Source organism: Otolemur garnettii, unplaced genomic scaffold (genome assembly GCF_000181295.1).
Source record: "Otolemur garnettii isolate 467f Iridium unplaced genomic scaffold, OtoGar3 scaffold00103, whole genome shotgun sequence".
NCBI classification, from domain to species: domain Eukaryota; kingdom Metazoa; phylum Chordata; class Mammalia; order Primates; family Galagidae; genus Otolemur; species Otolemur garnettii.
In genome coordinates this window covers 6580381-6594446 of record NW_003852498.1, presented here as the reverse complement: position 1 = coordinate 6594446, position 14066 = coordinate 6580381, and the positions used below count along the sequence as shown (strand labels likewise).

At 39.4% G+C, this 14066-nt stretch overlaps 1 protein-coding gene across 4 annotated transcripts in view; it reads left to right on the top strand.

Moving 5' to 3' along the window:
* The window catches only part of LEF1 (lymphoid enhancer binding factor 1), a 119592-nt gene that overhangs the window by 80898 nt on the left and 24628 nt on the right, over nucleotides 1–14066 (top strand). For 3 of the 4 annotated variants that reach the window (XM_003796349.2, XM_003796348.2, XM_012809288.1), the window contains exons 5-7: nucleotides 5407–5497; nucleotides 9939–10061; nucleotides 11098–11260. In XM_003796349.2, coding sequence (XP_003796397.1) covers nucleotides 5407–5497; nucleotides 9939–10061; nucleotides 11098–11260 — 377 coding nt within the window. Of the gene's footprint in view, nucleotides 1–5406; nucleotides 5498–7594; nucleotides 7679–9938; nucleotides 10062–11097; nucleotides 11261–14066 lie in introns of all 4 variants that reach the window. The other variant, XM_003796347.2, reaches the window with a different exon arrangement.

The window sequence follows — 14066 nt, the reverse complement described above, 5'->3', positions numbered from 1 at the left end:
AAAAAAAAAAAAAAAAAATAGACAACAAAATTTCATGACTAGGTTAAAAAGTGGAGCTCAAAGACTGGGTGTTCTTTCCACTACTATAATGTGAACACTTCTAGATTAAATATCTAACACTTCCAGTTCCCTCCATTGTTAAAATAGAACACTTATTTGAAGACTTAGTTAATGTTGAATTTGGACTTTAATAGAGCCTGAGTACCTTTACTTAGAGCAGGGGTCCTCAGACTTTTTAAGCAGGGAGCCAGTTCACTGTCCCTCAGACTGTTGGAGGGCCGGACTGAGGGCCCTGGGTGAGTCGGCTGCTAAGCAGGACAGGCAGCGGTGGCAAAAACACCCAGCAGGCCGGATAAATGTCCTAGGCGGGCTGCATGTGGCCCACCGGCCATAGTTTGAGGATGCCTGTCTTAGAGGAAGTAAGAATCACCTCTGCAGATGTTTCCAGGCTGACCTGTTTCACCCCTCCTTCCCAGTCTTTCCTCCACTCTGCTTCCTTTTGTTAAGAGCCTCCAAAGAATAGGAAACATCAAAAAGATGGATCTCTAGGCTATATGGTAAGAAAGGGAATTAGGTAGGGATCTCAAGAAAAAGTTTCAGAGGGAATATCAGCAATGTGATCATGGTCATGGCGAGTCTAAGGTGTCTTTGAGCTATCCGAAAAGACATACATGAAGTATGCAATTCAGATTTGTGGGCCACAATCTCAGACCCAAGTCTGAGCTAGAGACACACATCTGGGAACCATAAAGAGTAGATGACTATTAAACATTGATATAAAAGCCTCAAACAAACAATTAGCAAAAAGAATCCAACAGTATGTTTTATTTAGTTTTAACTATTTATTTATTTAACAACTAAATAGTGCTTACTGTGTCCTAGGTCCCATTTGAAGCACTTTGAAACATTAACTTATTTAAAAGAATGACAATCATTGTTTAGTAGTTTTTCTCCTCAAGAATTCTAGGACAGTTCGCTTTTTAAAAGAGACAAGTTTGTAACTGGCTACCAATTACATTTATATTTTTCCTTCTGTTTTGATCTCTTACTGCTACCCTAGCTTAGTTTTGTCTAATTGTAATTTATACCACTGTTTCTCAAACTTTTTTAAAAGCAACTCTTCTAGAACGAGTAAGAAGGGACTAGTGAGCTTGACCAGAAGTTGTCTGCTTTTAGTTTCTTTAGTCTTACTTTATTTTAAAAATTAGTGGGTTTTTTTGTTTTGTTTTGTTTTTGTTTTAAATAGAGACAGAGTCTCACTTTATTGCCCTCAGTAGAGTGCTGTGGCGTCACACAGCTCACAGCAACCTCCAACTCCTGGGCTTAGGCGATTCTCTTGCCTCGATTCCCCCCCGAGCAGCTGGGACTACAGGTGCCTACCACAGTACTCAGCTATTTTTTTGTTGCACTTCAGCTGGGGCTGGGTTTGAACCTGCCACCCTCAGTATATGGAGCCCTCACCCTACTCACTGAGCCACAGGTGCTTCCCAAAAATTGATGTGATTTATATAGTCGAATCCATATACTATTTGTACTTCTTTTAATACAAAAATTTTATTTTTAGGCAGGCAGTCTTCCTTTCTTCCTATGGGATGCCACATCATTCTCTGCTCCTTCTATCTCCCCCCATCTCCTCCCTCTCTGCTCCCTGCTCTCTGCTCTCTCTTTTTTTTTTAAGAGACAGAGTCTCACTTTGTTGCCCTCGGTAGAGTGCTGTGGTGTCACAGCTCACAGCAACTTCCAGCTGTTAGGCTTAGGTGATTCTCTTGTCTCAGCCTCCCAAGTCGCTGGGACTACAGGCACCCACCACAGTGCCTGGCTATTTTTCTGTTGCAGTTTGGCGTGGGCCAGGTTCGAACCAACCACCCTCAGTATATGGGGCCAGCGCCCTACTGCTCTCTCTCTCTTTCTCATCTCTTCACTCCACTCTCTTCCCTGTCTCTCATATAAAATATACTTTTATATATTAAAAAAAAAATCTCATTTTTAATTACATGTTTGCCCTGGACATTATGTACCTCCTCATCATGCATGTCTAGAGATATGTGAACTCTGCTTTGAAAAGCTGCCATTTGCATGACACCGAGTTCATAATTCCATTTGGGTACTTTCATTGCCAAAAAAATAAATAACCTTACTGCTTTTATTCCTTTTTGCTCCTGACTTTTGGGGTATATCATATAGTGAAACTGGTGAGAGCATCATGGTACTGAGGCCAGAGGTGCTGATTTCAAAGTTCTGGTAGGCTAGTTAGGTTTATCCCAAACAAAAAACCTCAAAGAGTGTTATGTCCACGTTCTATCTTTAGATAGAATTCTTTAGTAAATAGAAAATGTTTGTTAGCAAAGTCTATTTGCATTTGTGGAAAAATAACTTTAGTTTAATTTCGGTTGAGTAAATTAGTTTTCTCTTTCTCTCTCTCTGCTTGTGTAGTAAAGGGAAAGGGAATTAGTACCAATCATTCCTTTCCTACTTATTGCTAGTCTGGTTAAAATGTTAACAGGAAAGAGCTTTTGAAATACCAGCTTTCTATACCTGTTTGTATCTTTATATTATCCATTTTAACCTTATAAATAACAGTAAACACTTACATAGTACTGATATTTTGTACCAGACACTTTTCTGTATCACTTGTATTAATGCATTTATTTTTCACAACCGTGCTTATGCTGTTCTGATTTTATAGAACAGTGACAATTAAATAACTTACTCAAAGTATGTAGCTAGTGGGTGGCGTATTCATGCAGGTGGATTCCAGAATTATTTTATCTATACATTTATTTCTTATATCCATATACTTATAAAAGCTTAAAGAATCTTTAAGGCTGTATTGAGTATATCCTCCAGCACATAGTAAGTGTTCAGGAGGCACTGACTGAATAAATGATGTAAATGTGTCTTGCGCAGCATGGCCCTTGGTGTGGAGGCACTCACTTCTAGGCATCATTGGAAATAAGATCTTTAAAGGACAGTGAGCTATAAATATTTAGAAAATATAAGTCCATTTTCTGCTGATACAATGCTTAATCTACATCATGTACTTGTACATATGAAATGGTTGATAATATAGACCCAGCATAGGGATGGATTTATTTTAACATTTTTTATTTCACTTGTTCATTTGGTCAGTCAGAAATATTCACAGAGAGCCTCCTCTGTAGACAAACATGATTTGATACATAAATTGGTAAAATTTGGTCTTTTTTTCTCAAGCAATATATAAGCTCATGCAAGAAATCATTTGTACAAACTAACTATAAAACAAAATGAAGAACATCCCAGCTACCACATTGAAAGTACAAATAAAAAGTTGTTGATTTAAAGGAGACAGACATTTATCAAAGCTATAACTTTAGAGAAAATTGCCTGGGAGAAGGGGCAGTTTAGGATGAGAAGAATTTTAATAGACACAGTCAAACTAAATACTTAGCCCAGAACCTGACACATAGCAGGTGCTAAGTTCCCTCCTTCCTCTTCTAGCAGAGAAACCAAATACAATAAGTTTGTAGTTTTTGTTCATTTGAATCACTCTACCATGTTCTCAGTGCACTTAGAATGTGAGCTAGCGTGAAGAGCAAGAGTTGTAAGCTTAAAGATATATGACTGCAAGCAAGTTACCCCTCTGTGTCCCAGCGATCAAAGCCCAGGACAGGACATACTTTTCGTGTAACCCAAACAGATGCCTGCATGATCTCTTACCCTCTCTAGACCTTAATCTCCACATTTGCAAAATAAAGTGACTAAAGTAGATAATTTTAATAGTCTGTGACCTCTAGCCATGAATTTCAGGTTACCATGATTAAACATTCACATTTCCACTAAGTTCTAATGTTTAGAGTTGGTCTGGTTGTACTGTTTCTGTCTGTCTGTTTGCAAAACAGAGCAATCCCCAGCAAGACCCTGAGCTCTTGGGGGAGTTAACCTGGATCTCAGAGTGAGGGAAGCAGCAAGTTGAAAAACCTCACCAATGAGTCTTACATGTCAGGAACACCCTTGCAGGCTCCCTTTGAATCACTCCTGCTGCCCAAACCCAAGAAGAAATCTGCAGGATATAAAACTTGGTCCACTGTGACCAAAATAATTAATATTTGTAGCAAAAAAGAATTTTATTTACAACAATTGAGACTATTATTTTTAAAAAACAGCAAAATGTGTGATAGTGTCATGTAGTCTCTCTTTTGAGATAATCTTTCTTATTCCTACCTGTTTTCTATAAGAATCAAGAAATGATCTATTCTGACTTCAAAGTCAAATTAACATCAAGTTTGGAGACAGCACTTCTTAAATTTTAAGACCTTCAATATCTTCTAAAATTCAAATGAAATTTATCAGCATTTTAAATGGTAAAAAAGTAGAATATTTAAAGGGCGTCTTCCATGTACTCACTTAAATCTACATGTTAGCCAATATATTTACAGTCACTCACTGTATTCTGTGAGTTAACTTTGGAAAGTATGCTTCTATATGGAGGTGGTCTTTTAAAAGCCATGATTTATCTGTGCGAAGAAACTTGAGTGGCTCTTTTCTATTTCCCCTAAGTAAATTAAAGTTTGAATTTTTCTGTTTTACGTTTTATTCATTTTGTCCTGTCATTTCTTTTTCTCTTCCTGTCATTACCTAGGGTAAGGTATAAACAAAGGGATATCATTTGGGACTAGGATTAGGTCTAACTAATCTCTAGGTGGTGTTCACAGTTACAGGGCAGCATACTCCAGGGAGTGTAAGCTCAGGAAACAATTTGGTGGCTCTGTCATTTTCTATGGAATCCAACTAATCCAGAACAGCTTGACCTTGGAGCCCAGAGGACTCAACTCGATGAAGAGCTTAGTTGGAGCTGAAGTGGCGGAGACCAAATGAATCATATCAAGTGTGACCATTATGGGGCTGAAGATGATTCCTAATTAATCTTTGATTCTCTGAGGTGTCATATTTCCCAAATCTATGTGTCCATAAGGGAACCTATGAAAATATGAAAGTGGCAGTTTACCTAATCCTTGGGCACCATGGTAAATCATCTACTTAAGAAAGGCTGTCATTTTTTCATTCTATGCGAAATAATTTTCATTCCCACACAAAACCAACAGTATATCATTTTGTTAACCAAAGTGAAATAAATGAGGGAAAAATAAATTTAAATGCCTGTTTTCTTGACTGTTCTACTGGCAGCACATTTACTCCTTCAGGAGTTCCTCAAGGTGCACGATCTGAGGATCCTGATCCCTCTGATTGTAGTAATCTTGAGAAAAGCTAATTGACTGCTATTCACTGGATCCGAAGAATAAATATTGTTTCATTCTAGACCTTCAGTATTAATGGCATAGAACGTTTTTATTGCGTTTCCATCAGTCTTCTGGTCAGTGTCCCATGAATCTGAGAGTGACTCCTCTCTGTTGTTCTTTTGTACAGGCATGTCCCGACATCCTCCAGCTCCTGACATCCCTGCCTTTTATCCCCTGTCTCCCGGTGGTGTTGGACAGATCACCCCACCTCTTGGCTGGTAAGATCCTTCCTATAACCTTCAGCCAGGCATTTGAACACATGTTCTTCCACTTTCCATTCAAGGAAATTAGCCTTATGAATGACAGCACTTGTGGAATTGAAGAAATTTCACATCAACAAGCAAGGTGCTAACTTTATTCATTTCAATTTAAAAGATTAAAAAACATAACAGACTTTTAAATGGATTGAATCTGTTTGCTAATAGGTGTAGAAAATGACTATGTAGCATTTGCTTTGAAGCTTAGAGTTTGTGGATTCAATTTGTGGCCTTGGGCATTTGCTATGCCTGTACAAAGTTAGTGCTCAATGTAGGTTTTTTTCCTTAGGTTTTTTATGAACACCTTATTTTTTTGAAACATAAACTTAGACACATTGAATATCTGGGAAAGTGAGGTAAATGATATATAACTAGAGGGAAATTCACCAATAAAAAAGAATCTTCTTTTTTATATACCTGGATAGAGCTAGAACATATTCTTCTTTGTAAAGTATATCAAAAATGGAAGAAAAAGTATCTAGTGTACTTAATACTATTAGGAAACACATTCATACAAATGATAAAACACAGCTATAGTCCAGAAGGAAGGAGGGAAGAGGAGAAAAAGAGAAGGGGAGCGGGGAGGCCAGGAGGAGGGAGGGTACTTGGTGGGACTTCACCTAATGTGCACAATGCAATGGTACATTACAAAACTATTAAGAGTATAAATGTCTTACCACAATAAATAAGTGAGGTGATGGTTATATTAATCAGTTTGATGTAAGCATTCCACATTGTATATCAAATCAGCACATTGTACCCCACAAATGCATTAATGTACACAGTTGTGATTTAATAAAGAAAAAAAAAGCATCTTGTAAAATTTGAGTATCCGATCTGAGTTTAGAATAGTACATATGAGGTCTTTTTTTTAGAATCCAACTGCTTAATGTTCTTTATATTGTTATCTTATTTCGAAAAACACTCTTACTGCTGTCTTTAAAATCTTTTAAATTATGTAAAGGAAAATATTTTGGGAAGAAAGACTAATTTTATATGTACTATATCAATTGATGATTAGCACAGCTTTCCCTCCTGCCATTCCTATCCTTTCTCTGTTCTTCCCCTCCCCACTTCTCATTCATAGAAATAATTCCTGAACTCTAGGAAGTGTTTTCTCTGCTTTCTCCATTTGGGTCTCTCTTTCCACAGCCCCGGTAACATTGTTCCCATCTCCCTACCTAGGCCATCCTTATCTGAGATCTTCATCAAGGAAGGGACATCCTGCTGTGGGCATTCTAGCAGCCCTTCTCTCTCCCTCTCCCCTTGTCTCCCCTCCCCTCCTCTCTTTTCACATTTCTTTAGCATTACATCTCTTAGTCAATAACTGAACTTAATTGATTATGCATATAATTTGAAACCTAGATTGGAATTATTCTGTCTAAACTTAGCTACTTAAGGGCAATAAATAATCCTGTGCTGAGGTGCACCACTGGCAGCTGGAAATAACTTGTATAAATGCAAAAATGAGAGATGTAGAAATAACAGAGGGGAAAATAGACTTCTCAGAGTAGAGATAAAATAATTCCAATGAGTCAGTCTTTTATTTCTTGACTCTAACATACACGTATGTGGGGGGAAAGATACAGTTGTTTTTTTTTTAATGTTTGTTCATTTTTATATAAATATAAAATTTTGTTTCCTTCTTCCCTCCCTGAAATCCTCAAAGATTCTAAGAAAGAATTCACTAAGCTCCTTTCCTGAAGGGAACATTGCACCATTCTCTGGATTCCAATATAGTCAATAAATATTTATTAAGTGCCTACTTTGTTCAAAGCATTAATGGGGTTGGACGAGGGGAAGGGATAAAAGATAAGGAATTTGTGGACTGGTTTGTTTCCAAGTTGGGGGTGGGAGATTTTCTTGAAGGCAAATGATGCTTTGTTTGGGTGGAGGGTGAGGAAGGAAACAGTTGCCTATGTGCAGAAATGCTGTGGTCTGTAATACTCCCACAAGGTTCTGTTTGCCTATCTCCCTCTTCTCCCCTCATCCAACTCTTATTGCTGGGTGGTAACTCGTGTTTTGTCATTGATGGGTTCCTTTCTTCTGTGACCTCAGGCAAGGTCAGCCTGTATATCCCATCACGGGTGGATTCAGGCAACCCTACCCATCCTCACTGTCAGTCGACACTTCCATGTCCAGGTAGGTGGAGGTGGAACCTGGGGCACTTGAGGACAAGTTGCTGTTCTCGTGCTTGCATCTTGTGTGCCTCTGCTTGCCTCTCAGTCGGCTAGGAGGGTGCATACCCAGCCATCTGTCTGTCTGTGCAGTGTGCCTGCCTCCCACACTAGGTGTCAGAGATTCCTGGTAGGAGCCCAAGGGGAGCCCCAGCTGGACCAGCCACACCCAGCAGGGGAATGGACTTAGCTTCCAGGAGCCTTCCCTCTAGAAGAATGCATTGCCCCCTGACCATGGGCTGTGAAGTGTCCCCACAGCAGATGTTATAAGAATAGCTTGTTGGATTCAAAATATGCTAAAGGTGGGGTAAGGGAGGAGGGTAAAAGCTGGTTTGGACTGAGTTCTGTAATTTTCTTCCTTTGAGGAAAGTTGTAGCAGTTTGGTGAGGCAGTGTTTGAAAATGCCCAGATAGTCTAGACTCTAGAGCAGTGGTTCTCAACCTCCACAACGCTTTAATGCAGTTCCTCGTGTTGTGGTGACTCCCAACCATAAAATTATTTTCCTTCCTACTTCATAACTGTAATTTTGCTACTGTTATGAATTGCAACGTAAATATCTGATACGCAGGATGTATTTAGGTGGCCCCTGTGAAAGGGTCGTTCGACCCCCAAAGGGGTCGTGACCCACAGGTTGAAAACCACTGCTCTGTAGACTTCCTGGACCAAGGCCGTCAAGAGAGAGAGCAGTGCTTACAGGCTGCCAGGCCATGCAGGGTATGCGTCCTAGTGTGTGAATCAGGCCCTGTGTGGACGTGGTGGTGCCGGCGGAGCTCGGAGGCCTACCGTGCCACACTGCAAGGCTGCTCTGTGTGATGCTTTTGCTTCTGGAAAGGTTGGCTTCTGTGCCCTGTGCTTGATGTACACACACATTTGTGGTGTATCATCTGTGTGTTCAATGTGGCTTTTTCAAAGGAGCTAGCATTATCATGCTGAAGTCAAACTGGTGAGTTATTAACTGGTTGTGAATCTGTGTTTTGTTATGTGGGTATGAAATTCTGAGTTTCTGTAGTGAATTACAGCTTTAAAAATTTTTTTTTTCAATGACTCGTAAATCTAGCTGATCATAGGTAGTAGGGAATGGAATTAATATCCTTCCAACTAAAACATACTTTTACATTTTTTAACATTATGAAAACTATGCAATGATAGAATTTTCTCACAGGCAAAAACCTAGCATTGTGTATTTTTGCAAACAGCATATTCAGCAAGCATCATTACTTGGTCAAATATTCGTAGTTTTACCATGCCTTCTTAATAGTTTAAAAGTTATTTCTGAAATATTACATACCCAGTCAGGTTAAGGAATTAATTGTAATAGCTGTGATGAAAGATTTGAGAATTTTGTTCTTGTTGAATTGCATGTTTACTTTAAAGCAGTTTGAAAAGTAAACGTTTCTAAAACACATCCAAATTTATCTGAAGCCCTTGTTGAGAGTACTGTCTTTATTTGTTTGATTTTTCTTGCATGGCAGTTTCCCTCCTCTGTGTTGGCTGGTGGTGGATAATTTAAGATTCTTTTTATGTGCTATAAGAATACTTGTGAAAAAGCCTTTTGTGGGTATAGTTTTTACCTTGGTACAGAACTATATCCTTCCCTGTAGTTACATCTTCCCCTTTGATTCTGTTACCAGTTTTCCATAAGGGTAGAGGTCTCAAACATTACTTTATTTCTGCATAGAAATCAATTTGCACGATGTTAATGGAAACCTTATTAAAAGCAGACTGACTCCCATTTCTCAGTTGTTCACTTGTAGTATTAATGAAGAAGTGAACAATATAAGAAAACTCTTAATGTGGTGGTTTGCTTATGAATGCAGGCAGAGATAATGTCTTTAGCTTTCATTTAAAAACCCATTTACAAAGCTAAATCTTAATAAAGTATTATATTTCCAAAAATTACTCTTGCTGAAATTCTTATTTCAAAATTGCTTTGCAAGAAAAATGATTCTTTTTTTTTTTTTCCTTTTTAACCCTAGGGCCTAGAGTCCTGTCTGGAAAAATATCAGGCTCTACTATTTGAAGAACGACAGGGAATAATTATAAATATTTTCCACCTGAATACAGAAGGAAAAAATAATTATTAGCCCAATCTAATTTATAGTTAATACTCCAGTGTGTAACTCTTAGCCAAGAGCAGTTAATAGATTGTTTTGAAAGTCTGTCTGGCTTTTGCGGCAGCAGCCAGTAGTATATATATATTTTGTTCTTCTGTTTCCTTCCTTTAGGTTCTCCCATCATATGATTCCTGGTCCTCCGGGCCCCCACACAACTGGCATCCCTCATCCAGCTATTGTAACACCTCAGGTCAAGCAGGAACATCCCCACACTGACAGCGACCTAATGCACGTGTAAGTATGCACCAGGCTCATCTGGAAATGCCTGAAGATGCTGCTGCAGCTTCTGTACTGGTGATTCTTCTCCTGTCTCTGTCATTATGAAATTTGGTGTAGCTCTGCCTTGAAAGCTCTGTCCCCGAGGACATTATGCAACTTGATTCTCACTGCGCTAATTTTGATTCTGAGGTTAGAAAGGAGCATAGACCTTAAAAAATCACGGGGACCTCACTAAGATGAAGGCGTTAAAAAATCTTGAGCTGATTTGCCCTTTACCACTATGTTTTAATTTTGTTGATTATTGGGGAGAACTCATTAGTACCTGAGTGAATTAGACTGGAGGGTTTAATGCTTTTCCTTCCAGAGATGCAGTTACCCTGGTTTGAGACTTCAGCAGCGCAGAATTCAAGGGAAAGAGGCACACAAAGCCCAGGACTCCCTGTTGGACCAACGTTGTCTTGGACTGTTAGAGCAGGGCTAAATTAATTTACCCTAAAGAGAAGTAATTGAGCTTCTTAATCTAGGTTTTTGGGGGTGGTGGTGGCAGAGAGCATGTGATAGTCCATAAACTCCTTGCAAATGCAGGAAAGGCAGCATGCGTTTGTTCAAGGGAAGGGGTCTAAAGTTTCAGTAGTTCCTCAGCATGCCCCTTGATCCTTCAGCCCTAAAGTAAAGAATCTGTCTGAAAGAGGAATGATCAACTGTATGATGTGTTCAACTTCTGCTGAGGTGACTGAGGCCCTTCTGCTAGGGCCCTCCACCAGGTATCTTCACAGTGCCAAGTCAGTTTCCATTTTGTGGTAAACACTTGTGTAGTAGGTATACTTTCTCGAACCAAGGGACTTTAGTCTTAGAGAGCTGCTGAGTAGATAAGACCTATTGTTGGTTGTTCACCTCTCAGTGTTTCAAGTTAGTCAAGAGCTGCTCTTCCAAGGTGATGGCGTTCAGTGGGTGCAGGGGTTGTCCCAGCCTGAGAGTGGCGATGTGACAGGTGCCTGCTTCTGTTCTCCTCCTATCCCTTCCCCTAACTACCACCCAAACTGCCTTTTAGGAAGCCTCAGCATGAACAGAGAAAGGAGCAAGAGCCAAAAAGACCTCACATTAAGAAGCCTCTGAATGCTTTTATGTTATACATGAAAGAGATGAGAGCAAATGTCGTTGCTGAGTGTACTCTAAAAGAAAGTGCAGCTATCAACCAGATTTTAGGCAGAAGGGTAAGTAGTGTATAAATGTTTATGGCAACCATGGAACTACTTCGTTAAAATCTACCCAAATTTAATTACATGTCAGTTGGCCATTGAATATGTTTGTATAGCAAGCACTTTGGGAAGTAACAAAGGGTACAGATACAGTGATGGCCATTAGGAGAATTAAATAGGATGCCTTGTTAACAACTGGACTATACATGGCACTTAGTAACTTCCTGTAAATTATAACAGTTTTCGGCTTGGCGCCTGTGGCTCAGGTGGCTAAGGCACCAGCCATATACACCTAAGGTGGCGGGTTCGAAGCCCAGGCCCGTCAAACAACAACGATGGCTGCAACCGAAAAAAAAAAATAGCCAGGTGTTGTGACAGGCGCCTGTGGTCCCAGCAACTTGGGAGGCGGAGGCAAGAGACTCGCTTGAGCCCAGGAGTTGGAGGTTGTTGTGAGCTGTGATGCCACAGCACTCTACCCAGGGCGACAGCTTGAGGCTCTGTCTCAAAAAAAAACAAAAAACAAAAAACAGTTTTTACTCTTATCATTATTTAAATGAATATGGAGTGTCTTTTCATGCCAGGCATACTAGCCATTAGGTAATAATTGCTGAATTAAATTGATACAGTCTTTTTGGAGCTTGAAGTTTTGTGACAGGATTATAGACATGAGTTAAAGAATTACCCAACAAATATATAAGTAAAATTGTGATAAATTTTGTGAATGTAAATAGCAAGATTCAGTAAGAAAGAACAATAGGGGCTGGGGAATTACCCCTCTGAGAAAATTGTATTGAATCTAAGACTCGAGAGGTGAGTGAAAAGGTGGACTCACTACACACAGATGGGGACTCGGAGGCAGGGATGGACTCAGCCATCTGGGGCACTGCAACAAGGCCTGGTGGGGACCAGCCTGGCAAGTAGATGTGGCCACTTCCCAGACACAGCAATTCTGTTCCACCTGAGGCTTTAACTAGAAGAATTTATATAATGGCAAGAAATAGTGACTCTAGAAAGCTATCTCTCTGATTTTATCTATCTGTCCATCCATCCATCCATCATCCATCTTTGAGACAGCGTGTTCTTTTGTTGCCCAGGCTAGAATGTAGTGGTCTCATCAACTCCCAGGCTCCAACAGTTCTCCTGCCTCAGCCTCCCAAGTAGTTGGGACTACAGATGCGTGACACCACACCAGGCTAATTTTTTTTTTCCTTTTTGTAGAGACAGAGTCTTGCTTGGTTGCTCAGGCTGGTCTCCAACTCCTGGGCTCAAGTGATCCTTCTATCTCAGCCTCCCAAAGTGCTGGGATCACAGGCATGAGCCACTGTGCCCAGCTTGCTCTCTAATTCTGGAAGTGTACGTGTGTTAGGTTTCTGGATTGGCTCCTTTGCTTTTCACTCCTCCTTTCACCCAGGCTGTGAAAATTTTTCTGAGTATCTACTGAGACACTAGTCTACACCTAGGGTAGACACTCTAAGATTCTTTATCTAACCACTAGCCAGAACACTAGTCAATTCAGTGAAGTACTTTTCACAGGATTGAAATTGTTATCTAATCTAAATAGTTATCTAAATTCTACTCTATTCAAAAAATTTGAATTTCTGTAATTCACTATGATTACATTATCATCTTAGAACTTCTTTGTCTTTGTTGATGCTTTTTATATATATACACGGTGGCTTCTTAGTTTATGACTCTGTGTATTTGTTTTTGCAACCTCTCAAGAAATTCATGACAATGAAAGTAAATGTTCAGGTGAGAAGGGTCTAACAACCCTTGTGAAACACACAGGATCATATATTAACTATAGTGATGATACTTTTTACCGTGTTTACTCCAAACCTAATACATTGCAGCATTCATAACAGAAAACATTCAGCAGATTGCCCATGCACATGGGTAGGAGGGAAGCAGGCCAGCTTGCATTATTGATTCCCTTGGATAGCTGCAAAATGCAGTTATTTCCAATCTGCCAGACACCAGGGTATCATAGGTGGGGTGTGGTGGTAGATTATAGCTTTTTTTTTTTTTTTTTTTTGCTGTCCTGTGTACAATGCCCTATCTCCCTGTGGATTCTTAAACACTTAATAACAATAATTACAATGATTCCCCAAGCGAGATCATAGCAGATGAGTGATTCTCATCATCTTTGAAGAACTCCACTTTAAAAGCTGATAACCATTTTCTTTGACTCTTTAAAAGAAGTCAGGAAAAGAAGTGTTGATGTTTTTATTTCAGCTTGTATTAAACTCTTAGCTTTTTCTTTTATTTATTTTTTTTTTTTTCCTGAGTCAGGCCTTTTGTTTTTGTTTGTTTGTTTTTTTATTAAATCATAGCTGTGTACGTTAATGCAGTCATGGGGTACAGTGTGCTGGTTTCATATACAATTTGAAATATTTTCACCAAACTTGTAGCTTTTTCTTTCCTTCTTTCTTTCTTTCTTTCTTTTTTTTTGAGTGGAAGGCCCCTTGGTTTTCCAGTGAAGATTATTTTCCTGCTCAAGAGAGTAGGTGAGGATATGATAGGAAGGTAGGCTTCCTATTTTGAATGCCCATTTCCAACAATTGCTACTTTCTCGGCTCCCTTAACAATCCCAGATCCAAGCATATGTCCTAAAGGATGGTTCTCATTTGGGGTCTCTCTCTGTCTTTGATTTAGACACCTGTTTCTATTTATAGGTCTCTGAGATCTTTGATTAACATCAGGTTTTCTATCCTTTCATAACTCCCCTTTGGCAGAGCAGCCTCTGCTAGCTCTTTAAAGTCCCTGGCTTTAAAATCATGAAGTTTTGCACTGGGATAATTAGAGTTCTTAAAAGTGGATC